This window comes from Notolabrus celidotus, chromosome 2 (assembly GCF_009762535.1).
Source record: "Notolabrus celidotus isolate fNotCel1 chromosome 2, fNotCel1.pri, whole genome shotgun sequence".
Classification (NCBI taxonomy): Eukaryota; Metazoa; Chordata; class Actinopteri; order Labriformes; family Labridae; genus Notolabrus; species Notolabrus celidotus.
In genome coordinates this window covers 23554049-23571861 of record NC_048273.1, presented here as the reverse complement: position 1 = coordinate 23571861, position 17813 = coordinate 23554049, and the positions used below count along the sequence as shown (strand labels likewise).

Here is a 17813-nt window from a genome sequence, read left to right as displayed (position 1 = left end):
AAATTAGAGAGCACCGTCCAGAAGGAGTCAGACATGCTTACGATAATTCAGCCACGCCACCATCGCTCTGACACGGTGTTTGAAACAGATGCTGCGTTCCACCTGTGACACCGGCGACAGCGAGATATGCCGGTGCATCTCCCTCTCCTTCCACTCCCTCTCTCTCTCTCTCTCTGATCCCCTCTCTCCCCGCTCAGCAGTGCCCCCTCCCCTTTTCTCTGATGCTCTTTTCTTCCTCTCTTCCCCTGTTTCTTAGTACAGCACTCATTAAGAAGAGGCAGACTGGTTATCAGTGCACAGATCTTTGATAAAGCAGATGTTTGATATCGCATCAGTGATATTTACCCTGCATCGAGCACAGCTGGCTGCTGTTTCATTATGTTTACTTTGATGCTGTTTATGACTCCACACACAACTTGGATTTTTTCCAGTGCAGACTCTGTCACAATACTAAAGAACCTTTTAAGGACCATTTTATGCCATCTCACTGAGATCCCTCAGGTTTTCTGGGAGAGTTAAGACATGGTCTTTAAAATCAAAGTTCAGAAATGAGAGACAGATTTTAATTTCTCCTCAACTGTGGATCCAGCTCCTGGAGAACCTGAGGCTTTCTCCGTCTGTCAGCTCTTTTAAAACAGGCCTTAATCTTCTGTTTATAACCACAGGCTGTATAAAACATGGATGTAGTCTCTGTGACGTCACCCACTGGTTTTTGAAGACTGGTTAAGAAGCTAAATGATGACGTGCACCATATTGGAAACACTGACTCAACCTCAGCTTACAGCAACCTGGAAGCTCCAATCTGTCCGTCAACTCAGTGACTTATCATACAAATTAATGCATAACTCTCAGTCTTAATAATATCTTAATATTTATGTTATAAAGTGTGAATAAATGCTTGAGCTACATACATATCAGTTTTTGACCCAGGAAGGGCACTATTGGTGCTTCCTGTGTTTTTACCATAGACTGTATAAATAATGAACATAGTATCTGTGACATCACCCATCTGTTTCTGAAGTGCTGTTTTCAAGCCAATCGTCAGCGAGAGCCATATTGGAAATGTTGAACTTAACATGATTGCTGTCAAGCTAGTGTGACATAAAGAGGCGGGCTTTAAGCCTCCTAGCCAACAGCTACAGTGTTCCCGACTGTCAATCAAGTCAGCTGTGCGTCTCGTAAAGGAAAACTCGTCATCTTAATATCTTCTGAACCGCGTTATGAAAAAATTCACCCTACGTACAGTGTGTGCCGTTTGAGAAACAAGCTATCAAGACTGCACTATTTTTTGTACCGGGCTGTAAACATGTTTATTTCTGCTTTAAAGATCGTCTTTTTTGAATTTGTGTGTATGTGGTTTCCGGTACTTCTGGAGCCAACTCTCCCGCATTGGCCTCAATTCTCGCGGCTGGAGGTTGCCACTTGGTTTTTACAGACAGCCTCAATTGGAAACTCAAGGAACTGCAATTTTCTGCACTTCTGAAATTTGCTTCACTTTTCAACACCAAATTTTCCATTCTGGAAAGCCAGGTATACACTGTGCAAATCAAAGCCAGTGTCAAGTATGATGTCGACTGTTTTTATATTCTCCATTTTCGGGATCACCATCCACGATCAATTATTTAGAGGATCTCTCATTGCTCTCTGTCCTTCGTATTTGATAACCTCCAGTATCTGACACATGCAATTGAAGGTCATCAGACAGACATAGAGACAGAGTGTATGTCCCTCCTTTTAATACTTTGATTTGATTAAAGTGCAAAGTTTCCAGTTTAATTAACCTTTTCATACCGCTATTTCAAAAGTTATAAGCAGCTGCTAATGTCACTTTTATTCTTTGGATGAAGGGTAATGTAAAGCAAACTGACAACAAGGACTCCTCTGATTAACTCTCTGGGGTTCTTAAATACCAAAAGTCTACTCTGATGTGAAGAATCTTCTTAATAAGTAAGGCTGCAAATACGCAAACAAGTCCCAAAACTAAGTAAAGAGTCAGACATAGACTTTAATGAGAGGAAGTTTCCAGATGTCATCAGACAAACACATCATTACCTCCTCTCTCTGGCCTTTAAGAGCAGTCTGAGCATTTCCAGACAGAAACTGAAGGTCAGGAGCCTCGTTAAATAAGTTAATAACACACACCCACAAACAAACAGGTGTGTTAGGAGGCCACACGCTCGCCTCTTACCTCCACAGAAAGGGGTTTCCTCGCTGGTGAACGGGGGCTGACAGCGGGCCGTCGGAGGAGCAGAGGGAGGGAGTGGAGGAGGTGGAGGGCGTGGAGGGGAAGGAGAAGGGGCAGAGGGTGACGACGGGGGGCTGAACGACGGAGGGATGAAAAGAAACGGGGGACAGCAGGTGCTGGAGGAGGCTGCTGTTGCCGTGGCAACGCAGCTGAGCCGGCGACCAGATTCTGCCAACAAAGGAGGGAGGGGAAGAGGGAGGGAGAGAGGATGAAGAGGAGGAGGATGAGGAGAGAGGGGATGTGGATGAGGAGTGTTTAACCTCATGATACGTTGTGTGTGAGTGTGTATGAGTGTGTGAGAGAGAGACAGGCAGAAGCGTCACTGTGTTTAAAAAGTTATCAATATGTTTTCTTGAAGCTCCGTATGATGACCTTTGATATCAGATAACGTTGGCTGTCATTGGATGTTGATGTATAGGCTGATACAGCCAACTTCTCATAACACCTGGCTTAGCAAGCAGTTAGCGATATACAACTAGCTGCCAAAACTTCCTCAGTATCCTTTACAGTTCAGTTAGCAACTTGAGAATGAATATGTTCCCATCAAAAGTTAAATAACATTCACCTCTCCAGATATATCTGCAAAATAAACGGCAACATTTCTTGCTCCATTATATCTTCTGTTTCTGTTTTTGGTAGGTCTCAGTTTCACTGTAAATAGAAAGGCACACTGAAGCTGTACTCTGGCTAACTACTGTTGTATATGGAAGGAGCCTGCTGCTTGTACTCTTGCGTTCAGTTTGTTTGTGCTCCTGCATGTTTTCTGGAAGCTTACAGATAAGGACCAAGAGTAGCCAACAGTTCAAGGCGAACCGGCAAAACACAACGAAGAAGAAAACTTTTTGAGCTAAGCTTCTAAACATTTCTAAGATGTTACATCGCACCGGTACAGGGACAGAAACTGTGATAGAGATGCTGTGTGGAGATCAGTTAACCCTCCTGTTATGTTGCGGGTCAAATTGACCCTCTTAAAAGTCTATTTTAGGCAATCCAAACCAGCTAAATGCAGCATAAAAAATCTGGGCAGCATGTGAGAGAAGAGGTGTCGTGTTAATTTATCAACATCACTTCATAAAGACATAAAAATAAATGTAAAATAAAATGAACAAAAATCTGTCATTTTGAACTATTGTATTTATATTTAGGGCTTTCCAATGTACATTAAAAATGTTAAATTTAATTTTAATGAAAATCAAGTGAGGTCTTCTCATCGAACCATGACCTATGAGAATTAAAGAACACCAATGGACTAAATCTTGATTTGAATGGTTAGTAATGGAGTTAGAAAAATAGATTTAAAAAATCTGATTTGCATTTTTTGGGGTTCTGACACTTTTGGATGATTGAATATGCACCGGGTCAAATTGACCCAGGAACATTATTGCTGTTCCAGAGACACAAACATAACAGGAGGGTTAATGACTGAATGTCAGTTGGACAGCAGGAAAGGAGAAGCACCCTCTAATGGATGAGTTGTTTAATGTCCATCCCAACGTAAATGTGGGTAGTGACTGTAATGCTGTTTAAAACACACATATCTAATTTCACAAGTAACGGAAGCATAAATGAGCCTTTTTTTTTTTTTTAAGTCTGACCTTCTTTACAGAATTTCCTTTTTTTTTCTCTCAAAATCACCTGCTGTTGCTCTCCATACTGACTGATTTACTGGTAGACACCAAAGCCTGTTGATACCTGATTGGTCAATACTACTCACACTACAGACAGAGACCAGAACACTTCTCAGACTAAAATCCAGATCCGGAGATATATTTTCATGCATTATCTGTAATTACAGGTTAGTTGTGTCCAAAAGTAAAAAGCTTTGTCAGGTTCGTTAAAAGGAGGTTGGTACAGCATTTCTGATGCATTCCAGGTAGTCAGAAAATCTAAGTGCTGATTGTCTTTAGTGGCACGCCATCAAAAAGGTTTTTATCTATACGGACTTTTAGTTGCACTTGCATGCATATAGCCGTTTGTAGAGATTAATTAATTGTTGTCATGCATGGCCAATGGGAATCAGGATGTGGATTGTGCTCTGCCTGCTTATGTGTTCCTTACAGACTGCAGTCAGTATTTTGTTTGTGTTGGTTAGAACAGTCTACAAATGCTCAGCCTCTCAGGTATGCTGGAAAATCTAAACCCTGTGGTGATGAGTTCATAACTTTTACAATCAACGTTATTCTACTCGCCTAGATTATCTATATTAGCTGCTTTCAGCTATTTCGAGCTGACAGGGTCAAGTTTAACTGGCATGAGACTATAAAAGTCTTTCAAACGAGGATATCATCGATCAGATTTGTTATTGTTAACTGTAATAATGAAGTGCAGGAAGGAAGGAAGGAAAAGCCCTGATACAAATTTAGAGAAATCAAATGTGATGTAGATCTTAATAAAATAAACACCTTGGGAGCAGTCCAAAAAGCTCTGGGGCTCTGCAGAGTTCAGTCAGTGCAGCTGGCTCTGATCCAAAGGGCACGAGGACCTTATGGTGGTGGTCTCCCCGTCCCCCCTACCCCCTGCCAAGTGGGACAGAATGGGTGAGACCACCTGCTGGGATGTCAAGGGCTACACACATTTTAGTACGAGCAGTGTTTCCTTTTACATGTTGTGGAGCCATCTGTGGTGCAGGGGCACAGATTTAGCATTTCCATAATGAAAGAGATCAAATGAAAAAAAAGTGTCTGAAATCTGGCACCCAGGCTTAAAAACAGAGAAGCTGTTACAAACAGAGGAAGCTGTTTGACCGGGTTGGAAGGTCGAGTTTTTGAGTGGGGTTATTTTAGAAATAAGGTCACATAAAGACCATTCGATCAGGATCTAATGCTTCACAGAGCCCACAAGACATTTCACTTCTGGGATGAAGTTACAGCAGGGTGTTTGAGGCCAAGATAAATCACTTAATTCCTAAATGATGGACTATTGAAATAATCCCCAACTACTTCTGAAACATAATGTCAACACTTTCTTGTTTTTGTCTTTGTCTATGATATTGAATTAACTATACGCAGGTCTTTATTATGGCTCTTTTGCATTTTTTTCAACCAGCAATTATTTTGCAAGAAAATGCTCAATATGCATGATAATGAAACACTAAAAATGATAGTTTGCAGCCCTGTAAGTTAATGCAGAAACATTTGAGGCTGGATAAAATGTATTACTGTGATTGTTGTGTTGTTTTTGATTATTGTTGCACCTGCACTGTTGTTTGGGATGTTCTTAAGAACAGAGTTTCACTCACTGTGTAGAATGTACTCTATGTATGGACTGCAATACCAGTGTGTGTGTGTGATGTAAGCGAGACCTGACCCCTCTCTGTGAAAACTCATATCCAGTGATTGTAACACGGGCCTAAAACTTTTGTCCCTCTCATTATTAACTGTAGAGGTGGATAAAATATTGCTACAGATGTTTGAGGGTGACAAGAAAGAAAGTTAATTGGCTAAAAAATTAATTGAAAGTGAAGTTATAGAGGAGGAAGATTGCTGGATGATGGACAGTGGTGCAAGAAGTTACGTGATGAGTTAGCCGCTTTTAAAACCAAAAAGAAGAAGCGGAGAAAAAGCCAATACGTATTTAATTATTTTCAGAGTGGGAAATGCGTTCCTACATGCTACAAACCAGACTGTCGCATGAAACTTACAGGAACTGAAAATGAGCTACTTCTAATTTTGACATGGAACCTACTTTTTGCACTAACTCTCCAGTTGATCTATAAGTTTAGTTTGAAGACTAAAATGTGCACAAGATTCTGTCTCAGTGGAACAAACTAAAGTTAAGTAAATACTTGGATATATCCTGCTTTTTTTCTTTAAAGGGACACTTTTTATTCTTCAGTAATCCTCTTGTCACGTATCGTATCACAAGTCGCCCTGCTATTCCCACCCTTAATTAAATGATATCCTCTGGCTTTTTCTCCTCACATACTCTACCACAAACTTCCTACAAAACCATCGGACTGAATTGTGCTTTGTCTCAGGTGCTGGTCAGTAAAGGTGAGCATGTTGACACTAAACCAGAAAGGTGAGCATGTTAAAGTTACAAGAAAAAGTAAAGAAGCCTGCTCTCTTACTCAAATAGTCACAAGTTTTAACCCTTTCTGCTGTTTGTTCGTGCAGCCATGTGATTGTGAGCACGAACAGCATCCTTCAAACCAAGTTAAAAGACTCAGGATTTAAGACTATGGATTTAAATTTGCAGTAGAATTTAATGAGTATCAATGAGAGTTTGATGTTAATGTATTGCAGCTAATAAAAAGGAAAATGTTAAAAAACACAAGGAAGTAAGAAACACAACCAGCTGCCTGGATAAGGATCTGATTTCTCTCTCGCACACACTCTGGTATAAGAATTCACGCTCTCTTACTGGAGGCGGAGGTGTGGAGCTCCCGCTCTCTCCTTCCTCCTCTTCATCTTCTGTCCCGGGACAAAAGGCTCAGATGTAATCTTTAATAATCCACCAGACTGCATGGGCTCATCGGTCTGTCAAACACATGCTGAACTGAGTCTGACCCCTCCTCAAACTGTCCCCACGTTCAGTCCTCCATGACACCACTTTTAAAAATACAGGTACGACTTTAGTGAGTGTGTTTTCAACGCCAGCACCTGCTCTTATCTCCACACAGCGACACAGTTATGTGAGGTATCTGGGGTAGAGTGTTCCTCCAGCAGCAAGCACAGGCACGCTGAGTCACAGTCTGACACACTGCCTCAAAACACACTCTTTGTGGAGCTTCACGAGAGCAAAACACAGACACACGTATCAGAGCTCAGTAAACTATCTAAAGCAGGTAAGACTCCTAGCCCTGCAGTAGAAGTAGTCCAAAAAGTCAAAGGGAACATAAAGTTCTAGGCAGCTCCGTAATGCTGGGTGTTGAAGGGGAATCTGATCCATAAAGTTTAAAGTAGCTCCTCGTAGCAGACTAAAAGTAAAAGACACAAATCCGTCTCAGAGGGACGCTTCCTGCTGGACGTCCCCAGGAACAGAGCACCTTCCCTGGGCACAATCTGTCCAGTTAATCCCCTTCAGCTCCTGGAAACTACAGTCTGTCCGCTGATAGAGAAGAGGACTGACTGAGTCCTCTACACGCAGAGAGACAGAGGGACAGAGGGAGGAGGGAGGAGGGAGGGGGAGACAAAGATGGGCGGGAATATGAGTAGTAGGAGGAGAAGAGGAGGCCTGAGATGTTCCTTTTGCTGTTTCATTCACATTATCTGCAGAGCTAGTTTTTCTTTCTTTCCTTATTTTAAAAAGAAACAGAGATACATGCCTTTGTTATCATTATGAATGCTACACTGCCACTGCCTGTTGACACTGTGGTAAAAACATTAGTGTCGTCTCAGGCTGGTCTCAGAGTGGGGATTAATGACAGTTTGCAGGCACAGATGTGAGAACAGCCTGAGGAGCTACTGGACACCAACCATCTCTGATAGGGAAAAGTGGAGCAACATGCTGTCCTGCAAACCGGCAACGGCAGCAGAACTGGTGAGAGCATCTCTAAGCTGCTGTTCATGTGTGTTTGGCAGCATTACCGACCAATGAATCTGAGGGAGTACGTTTGTAAGCTATAAATCATTATTAAATCAACATTTTGTGCTACTTAATTGGTAGCTGGGTAATCAGCAGCATTATGTTTAGTGAGCAGGTGGTTATGTGGATTAGAATCCTGGCAGTGTTCTAATTCACACAATCACCTTCTCCCAATACATTATCCATTACCTATTTTTAAGACTTTGAGGAAATATTGTATCTTTTACTATTTCATAAAATAATAAAATGCATTCTAAAATTACTTTAATGCTTTTCTGAAATAAGCTCTTCTTTTAAAGACTTTTCCAAAAGCAAGTTTGAATTGACTTTGAGCTTAAATGTAGATAAATATATCAAATATATTTTTTTTATCTAATTTGTCCCTTTTTTTAATCAACTTCTCAAACAAAGGTTTAGTTATGAAAATGTTTGTTGTTAATTTTGATTTACTTAATTTTAACTTCTTTCTACTTGATTGCCCTCGTCATTTTTATTTACTTCATCTCATTTTATTTATTGTAAAGCACTTTGTACCATTAATTAGAAAACTGGTGCATAAATAAAGTAATTGTCATTTCATTGCTCATCTTGTTTTGTTTATTATCCAGTTTTCTTTTATTTACTTCTTTAAAATAAAAAATAAAAAACAACCAAGTTTCAAACAATCATTAAAGGTATTAATTACCCATCAAAACTAATATTTATGATCTTAAAATAAGTCTTTCTTTGATTTTTATATAAGTAAACAAACCTGTATCCCTTTGGTTTCCAGGTAGAGACTGATTCAGCAGAGGCGGTCCGTTTTCTACCTTACAGGGTAAACTCTCGTCCTCTCTCTCTGACACACTCACGGTGACACAGTGTGTGAGCAGGGATGATATTATAAGAGTGCGTGAGTGTGTGTGTGAGCTGCAGCTGTCCTCTCTCTGTCTGTTTCTGTTTCTGAGAAGCCCGGGGACACCACTGACCCTAATGGGCTAAATGCAGCTCACATGCCAGATCGCTAATTCATAAACAATGGAGCGGATCACAGACGGATCTGACCGGGTAGGGTTACACACAAACACAGATACACACACATATACACACATGTACACACATGTACACAGAGTTAATGTGGAACGATTACCAAACTGACGTAGAAGCAGGACACGAGAATGTCATTACACACCAATCTGGACAGTGTGTGTGTGTGTGTGTGTGTGTGTGTGTGTGTGTGTGTGTGTGTATATATGTGTGTGTGTGTGCGTGTGTGTGTGTGCGTGTGTGTGTGTGTGTGTGTGTGTGTGTGTGTGAGTGTGTGTGTGTGTGTGTGTGTGTGTGTGTGTGTGTGTGTGTGTGTGTGTGTGTTTAAAATGAACCTTGATATAATGTCCCTTAAAGCTTCCTCCTTGTTCCCCTCACTGAAACACTCTGCTCTTGGTCTTATTGATTCTTACTGATCCCCATCATAGAACTGATTACAGTAATTGCTTTAATAAATTAAGTTACTGGCTTACACAACAGCAAAGAAAGAGCTTCCTAGGATGTCTTTTCTGAGAGAGGAAACACCCTCAGCTCACTTTGTATTTGTGCAAAATGATATTATGTCCATAAACTGCAAGAGCCTTGTTTGTAATATTAAAAGAGTGTCTCAGAGCCTTTAGAGGTCACGTTATGATGGAAACTGATGACTGATGTAAAATTACTGCTGCTAATCAATACATCGATCACTAGAGTCACAGCCTTGTGGTTTTTGTTTCCAACATGCAGAGGAGTTGCAGTTTCCATCCATCAGAGTTTCCTGTATGACTATAACTATGGCTGGGATTTGGGATTTATTCGATATGTTTCAGGAAATATACACCACCTTGAAAACAAAACAAAAAAATGGAGGTTGGGTGTCAGTTTAGTGCCCAATGACAGGAGGAAACAGTCCTTGTAGCACTAGTCATATGACTCCTGTTCCAAATACACCATTAGCTGCTGAAATCCTTGGTCTTCTACCAGGAGAAAGTTGGCTCATCAGGAGCTGTATTCATGGATTTTGCCAATTCTCTTAAAATTTGAAAAGACTCAAGCGGAAAAAGACGTGATGAAAGACTGTTTTCAAAGGTCCTTATTTTGCAATGCTGAGTTGTTTGATGTTTAACGGACAGTGGCTTCATTTAAGTTTTTTCTTGTTCATCACCTTGTTGTTTTTGCGTGCAACATAGATTAAAAATATAAAAGTTTTATACCTATCTATTCTGTTATCCCCTTTACTTTAAGCTATGAGCCTCTTAATTATAAATGGTTACGTGTATTATCATACGGGTCCCGTAATGCAGACTTTGGGTCAATGAAGAAAGAAAACAAAAATTTGACTATTCATCTATTATGGGCAAAATCTGACAAATCAGATTCAATGTTAAATAAGCACTTCAGCACTTGTTTATAAAAGCTGATGAGAGCTGGGGGAACTGCTGCTTCGTATTTCTTCAGTACACCTTCGTTGTAACAACCACTTTTCAGGTGACTTCAAAGAATTGTTGTGTTAAAACTTGATGACTATTTTTCCTCCTCTCTAAAAACTTGCAACACATGTTTTGGAAATAACAATCATGTAATCCTCTAAAACAGGAAAACATCCACACCGGTGACGCCATTTTTTCCTCTCATAAGCTTGTTGCAGCTGCACTTGTCTATCTCCTCTGTGTTTATTGGTGGAGGACATACCACCAATGCCACCTTCTGGGTCTGAATGCATAGGCTTGTTAGCGAATGAAAGCAACTTTCATCAGCTGTTTATAATCGGATAATTTATCAGGCTGGCGATCTATCAAGCCGCATTCTATAACTGTGTGCATCCTCATTCTTACAGTAGAAAATTAGAGAACCAGAGAGGGCTGCCAGACTCAGATTGATGCTCAGAGACAGAAGAAAGACTCTGTCTCAGAGAATCACGTTCTGATCTGTGCCCATTAAAGAAAAGAGCCATGGCTGAATCCAGCAGGGTGCCGCCGCTGGCCAACTGTCACTTCCACCGAGACCTCTCAGAGTCTGAGAGGATTCACAGCGACCTGAAGATCACACAGTATCAGTCAATGGACACACACATCCACACGCACACACACACAGAAACACATGCACACACACACATAGAAACACGGGCACACACACACACACACACACACACACACACACACACACACACACATTGTCTCTTTATCTCACATAGACTCACAACCAACCTCTGCTGCTCTGCTGTGATATTAAGAGTCTGATAAAGCTGCTCTGAGTCTTCAAAGAGCGAACATGAGGTACAGGAGAGACACAAGAGGAGGGATTTTCAGGACAGTGCAGCTTCAGGTACAACTTTCTTCTTTCTTTGATTGATTTCATTTTAATTTCCTTTTTAATTTCCTGCTGTTTTTAATCTGAATACAGCTCTGTGAAATTCTGGATTCTTCGCGGATCACCACAGCAAACCTTCAGGAGATCATTACCAAACCTGCTGAGTTTTCAGGGCCTTCAAACCTTCAAAATATGTTTGGGTTTTGTGACATTGTTCAGCCACCTTTATCAAATCTTGGAAAATAAAATGTCAAAGAGATTACATTCATAACCTTTTCTGCAGAAGTTTCAGCTGTTGCTGGCTGCCTGTGCAAGCTCTGTGCAAATAACACGCTCAACAGATTCAGGCGTACAATGAGCACTTCTACTCGGTAAGCTTCAGGTATGTGGAATGACCTGGTTGTTTGCTGGTATGTAAACTTTATTATCTGGATTTAGAGTCTGATCTGGAGGAGTCACAGTCATGCCTGATCCTCCGTGACCGATCCGTGACCTGTATAACATTATAAACATGGTTAGGAATGTATACTGGGAGATAGCTATCATGTTTGTGGTACCAAAAAGACGGATACGTCACATTTCTACACTCACACTCTTTCAAGAATTCCACAAATATTAGCTGTACTTGTAAAGAGAAATAAAACAATATGAACCGGACTCTCTGCATCGATTAGAAACGTAAGTCTTACACTGGTACAGGTCCAACCATTTTAGTTAGAGATCCAAACATTATGCATTAATAATCTTGCAGTTTTACAGACTACAGGAAGATTCCTCTTGTTTTTGTTTCTCGTCATGCTCAAGTTGGGAATTTTCAAGAAGTCAATCAAGCTTTTGTGTTTGCTGTAGTCTGTGTTAACTGCACTGCAGCTACCATAAGGTTTCCTATTTCCCTATGCAAACTCTCACAGGTTCAACAAACCTTCTCCACACTAACAAGAGGAGGCACTTTACAATGAAGTTACAATTCATCAGGTCAGAAAGGTGGAACATTTCTGCTACAAACTCAACGTATGTATTTTCTATGCTGGTTGAGGTTCCATGGAGCGGAGCAGGAAACCATGTTACTTTTTCACCAGGGTGTCTTGTAAAGTATCACAAGAAAGTAACATCAGACACCTGTTACATAACCTGAAATGGTTACATGTCAGTTGAGGTCACAGATCCCCCACCTGGCACAGACTGCCGTGAAGATTTTAGGGCCTAAAATCACCCGCCCCCTCCGATGCTTCAGGAGCAGTCCAACCTTCCCACCTTTTTACTTTGCAGCAGGAGGTTTACGGCTGAACCAGTACAGACATTCATTCCTACTAACATCCATCAAACTCCTCATAAAACCAGCTATCACAGAGACAGTGCAGTGTGTAACATCCAGACAGTCTAACCTTTTATAAAGTGAAATATGTCACATGTGGAGAGTTCAATATGATACACCGTGCAATACAGATGAAGGGCAATACATCACACTGTGAAAATGTGCCAGTGTGTGTGTGTATGTGTGTGTGTGTGTGTGTGTGTGTGTGTGTGTGTGTGTGTGTGTGTGTGTGTGTGTGTGTGTGTGTGATACCTGTGAAATTGTTCACTGCTTTTGCTCCATTTCTTGCTCAAAGAAACTCAAGAAATACATCTCCCCACAGGGCCACTGAAAGTTAATCTTATCTTATTTTCAAAAGTTGTAAATTTAGGACATTGTGAAAGACGCTTTTGTGTGTGTTTTACTAAATCAACCCACTGAGCACACTTCTGCAGAAGAGACGTTGAATATAGGGTGAAAAGTGGACTTTATTTTCACCGACGGCGACAATTTAAAGTAGTTGATTAAATGTTCATTTTTAGTCACAGTGCACATATAAACTGCAGTTTTCAAAATCTCATGTATGTGATTGCACAAGCAAGCAGTGCATCATTTAAGCAAAAACAGGGCTTGAAATTGTGACTATTCTGGTTGCATATGCTTTTAAAATGTAATCTGTGAGACCTTAAAATATATTTGGGTGCAAATGGTTTTGTGGTGCAACCTGTTTTTCCACTTCTCCATAAAACGCTTGCGAACACAGTGACTGGTGGTTGATAAGTGATACAGGGCTTTTTCTTGCATATCAAACTAACAAGATGGCCGTCTCAGCATAATTTCTGTACCATCCGAGGCTCGAATCAGAGTCTGACGGTGTTTGCATGAAGTACATCGTTCTCCGAGGACAGCACTTGGTGTATTTGCCATTTTTAACTGAACTTAGGAAATTAGGGAAAAGCGCTGCCAAAACTTCCCATCAGAGAGCGTCTTGTTTATGCAGGCAAGGGCGTCCCTAGCGAAAACTCAATATGAGTCTTATGACAACTTTGCACCCAATAATCCAGATGACAAGAACACCTAAACCCCACTAAAACCTTTCGATTCCAGTCTGCATTGAAAATGATCTGCGGCAGTGAAACTGATTCAGACGTCTTCTGGGGGAGGCCTGTGTTTGAAACCTTCCTTACTGTAACTCAGGGAAACAAAGACACAGCAGACGGTGAGGTGTCCACGCCCTTCTGAAGCATTGTTTTCCAGCAGTGTGTCAGAACTTCACTCTCTGTCTTACTTTTGTTTCCAAACATGAAGGTACTTACGGAACAGGACAATAAATCAGCTGCCTGGAACACACTCAAAAACACACACGTGGATATAAATAGGTCTGGATCTATCTAAAGTGGGATGCTCAGCTGTTCTGTAACACACACACACACACACACACACACACACACACACACACACACACACACACACACACACACACACACACACACACACACACACACACACACACACACACACACACACACACACACTCTCTCAGACTCACTGGCTTTCAACTTTGTCCTTTAACCTTTACTGGAAGCTCTCTCTGTTTAACTTGGTAAGGATTAACAGCTGAGCCCTAATAACAAACAAACACACACACCTGAAACAGAGTACATTTAAAGGAGCAGTGAGAGAATTTGTAGACTTAAATTGCTTTGGAAAAATCCAGGTTCAGATTTAAAACGTAAACACACATGCACACTTGCTAAAACTTGCACAGCAGACATGAGAACAAGGATAAGATGTGATATCTTAAGGAACAACAGTTTCCTTCACACCGTTGACCACCTGATCATGTATCTGTGTTTGGTTCATTGCATCGGCACAGCAGGATGGGCTGTGACTGGACAAGAAGACAGAGGTGATGATGGGTACTTACAAGCTGCCTCTTCTGGGAAGGCTCAGCTCCTTCTGAAAGAAAAGAGAGGGAGAGAGATTTAAAATCATGCAGATTATATTCCAACAGCCAAATGGTGAAATATAACGACACAATATCGAACAGTACAGCACTTTAGATGCAAAAGAGGTCAGTGCAGTTGTTTGGCCAACAGGTGGCAGTGTTGCATAGCTTGTACAGGCAGCTACAGCATGAGAGATCTGTAACTGATTCTCAAAGCTAAAGGAATAAAACAGTGCTATGAACTCTGTGGTATCTAGGCTTTAGTGCTTTTAAGGGAAATGTCAGCATTTTTAAACCTGGGCGGTATTTGACATATTTCGATCTAAATTAATAACCAGTTCAGATTGTTTTGGTATTGCCACAGGTGATTACTTTAGTCCGTAGCTGTAAAACAGGCTGTAAGGCTGCAACAAAATCCCTTGGTATGGATACACCTGATCAATTATGTCCACTAACAGTTCTTGTTTTTGTTCCTGACAGGCTCAGGTAGTTATTCTATGTCTGGAAACCTTACAGAAATGATTCCTACAGATATGGAACCTTTTTGTTGAAGACTTAAATTATGTTTATTAACCAGAAAAAGCTGATTCATTACTCTTTTCAAATCAACCAGATTCCATCTCCTTCATTTTGCAAATGTGTTTTTGTAATTTTGTACCTTTGGTGCATTAAACAATCAATTCAGATGCAACAAAATGATAGTCAAACACACAGAATAAGGCAAAAACATCTAACTGTTCAAGGTACAAGTGTACCTTCTTCTTAAAGGTACATTTACAGGTTAAATCAATGGAGTTTGGTGGCTATGAAATGAGCAATCCAATGTTTTTTTCTGGTTTTGAGGAACTGTTTTAGACTCCACAATAGAGAGAAAGAGTGCCAAAGTTCAAAGATAACAATGATTCACCTTTAAATGAGTAAAAGCCTGAGTTGTAGCATGACAGAGAAACTTATTTCTGTTTTGAGTCATATACAATGACTGGAGAATGGAATGAACTTCATGCAAGAGGCCAGGAAACACCAGGGTCCTGTTAAATGCTTTGTGCACCTAAGCTGCAGCTTCTGCCAGTGACCACAAGGGGGCAGAAGAGTGTCGTTGTGATATGTCCTGACTCAAAGTGAGCTAAGACTCTGTTGCTTTTCTCAGAGCGTTGTTTATTGATCAATAAACCTCCAGACTTTTGAATCTGAATGTTTGAAAGATGTCTTAATGTGACAGACGGTTACACAGCTTCTGCTACAACGCAACACACACCTTCAATAAAACACAACTTCTAACACAGCTCAGAGTAATACTGAGAAAACAGACCAATACTGTTCCTGGACCGCACCATCTGGCTAATAGGAATAATAACTGTTTGTGTGTACACGTGTGTGTAGGTGTGTGTGTTTGAACGGCTGAGGTATTGAAACTGTGTGTTAACAGGTTTTCAGAGTAGGTCAACAGCTGGTTTTACTCAGAAAACATCATTAACATCTTAATTAGTATCAATCAGCGTGACACAGGAGCTTCATTCAGAACGAGCTCACACACACACACACACACACACACACACACACACACACGTTTTCATAACGTATCAAAAATATGTTTCTGAATATAAGTGTTACATTAATGCTGCTAAAAGCGGCTCTAAGATTAATTAGAGGACCTTCTGAGCACGTGCTGAAACCTTTACAAGAGAGTGATGAACCTTTAGTAGGGATGGGTACCGAATTCGGTACTTTTAAAGGTACCGACCGAATTCTGTCGGTACTACCGAGTACCGACTCACGTAAAATCAAACGGTACCATGTTTCGGTACCTGAATGCATCCCTTTGACTGTGAGGGAGTGGAAGAGGAGGCGAGTTTCCATACTTTCGCCCTGTAATAGTTCAAGACTGACCGGGTGGACGTCTCTGCTCTCAGCTCTCTGCATCTGCGTGGGAGCGCGCCAAACGGAGCCTGCAGCTGACAGCCGCGCGCACTCACTGCGAGGCAGAACTGCAGGATTAAGTTTATTTTATACAGTCTATGGTTGAGACGGACTCTCTCGCTCCGACTACCTGCCCTGTTTATAACAGTTTCTGTGTGCGTGAATGCCCAACAAGTAAGTTGTGTGTCCTGTTATTATAAAGAGACGGAGAACTGATTTTCCCCTTCCGCAGGCATTCACATGTGTTCATTGATAAACTCCAGAAAGAGCAATGAGACGCCACGAGCACATGTCAGCTAATATATCTAATCACCTATATAATCCTGTTTCTGTTCATTTCATGTTAAATTAAATAAATATGTTAAATTAAACAAATAAACAACTTCATTTTTTTAAAATTAACATTTACTACCACATAAACACAAAAATACTGAAAATTGGTACCGTTAAGTACCGGTACCGATTCCCAGGTACCGGGTATCGGTACCGTATCGGTTCAAATGTGAAAGGTACCCATCCCTAACCTTTAGGCTCTGTTTTTATCACTCCATCACACTTCCTGCCCGCCACACACACTTGAACACACACCCTGTGTTTGTGCGTGGGACGGCTGTGTCATCAGAGTCAGATAGTCTTCCTCTCTCTATCTCCTCGTATCTCTGTGTGCAGATAAGCTAATGGACGTAATGGAGTTTGGCTGAAGCACAGTGAGTGGGTGAGTGGCTGTGTGTGTGTGTGTGTGTGTGTGTGTGTGTGTGTGTGTGTGTGTGAGAGAGAGTGTGTGTATGTGTGTTTGCAATGATGACATCGATCAAATTTTTAGTTACTCTTAATTTGGCCTGCATACAACAGACCAGGCAGAAATCAACCAATTAGCTGGTGTGTGTGTGTGTGTGTGTGTGTGTGTGTGTGTGTGTGTGTGTGTGTGTGTGTGTGTGTGTGTGTGTGTGTTCCTGCCATTTAGAGCAGACAGTGATTTTGTTAGTCCCGTGAACAGATGTTGTTCAGACCCTGAGGGAACAGAAACAAGCATGGAAAGTGCAGACGACCTTTTATGGTTCTCCTCAATGCCGTGAGTTAAAACAGGAGGTCTGAAGTTTTAACTCACAACAGCTACCAAACTTTAAATGTGAGCTTCATTTTAGCAGGGCCAAAATATAGAAAAGGAGCACAATGATAACAGAAGAGACAGAGACATGTTACGACATTCATAGTACAACATATCAGACTACGTTCAATAATCTTATTGATCCCATAATACGTTTTATGAGCCCCAAATGAAATCTAGTGGTCTGATACAAATTATCTTATCAACCTATTGTTTTTATCAAACATAAACATAAAAACAACAATAGTGGAGCACCTGTATAGCCAAGTAGCTGAGTCATGCACCCCATGTACAGAGGCTACAGTCATCGAAGAATCAACTGCATGTCATCCCCTGCTCTCCCATCTTTGTTTCTGACTCTGTCCGCTGTCCTGTCCTCTCAATAAATGCCATCACTACAAGCTAAATCGAAGAACTTCATTAAATTTCCTGAACTAATATGTATATGTTTAAAACTTAA

The 17813-nt window shown here is 41.0% G+C and overlaps 1 protein-coding gene across 7 annotated transcripts in view; it reads right to left on the bottom strand.

Moving 5' to 3' along the window:
* The window catches only part of mast2 (microtubule associated serine/threonine kinase 2), a 205873-nt gene that overhangs the window by 58713 nt on the left and 129347 nt on the right, over nt 1–17813 (bottom strand). For 4 of the 7 annotated variants that reach the window (XM_034706252.1, XM_034706245.1, XM_034706271.1 and 1 more), the window contains exons 4-5: nt 14308–14339; nt 2189–2413 (exon numbers count right to left, since the gene is read on the bottom strand). In XM_034706252.1, coding sequence (XP_034562143.1) covers nt 2189–2413; nt 14308–14339 — 257 coding nt within the window. The remainder of the gene's footprint in view (nt 1–2188; nt 2414–14307; nt 14340–17813) is intronic. The other 3 variants (XM_034706282.1, XM_034706297.1, XM_034706288.1) reach the window with 2 other exon arrangements.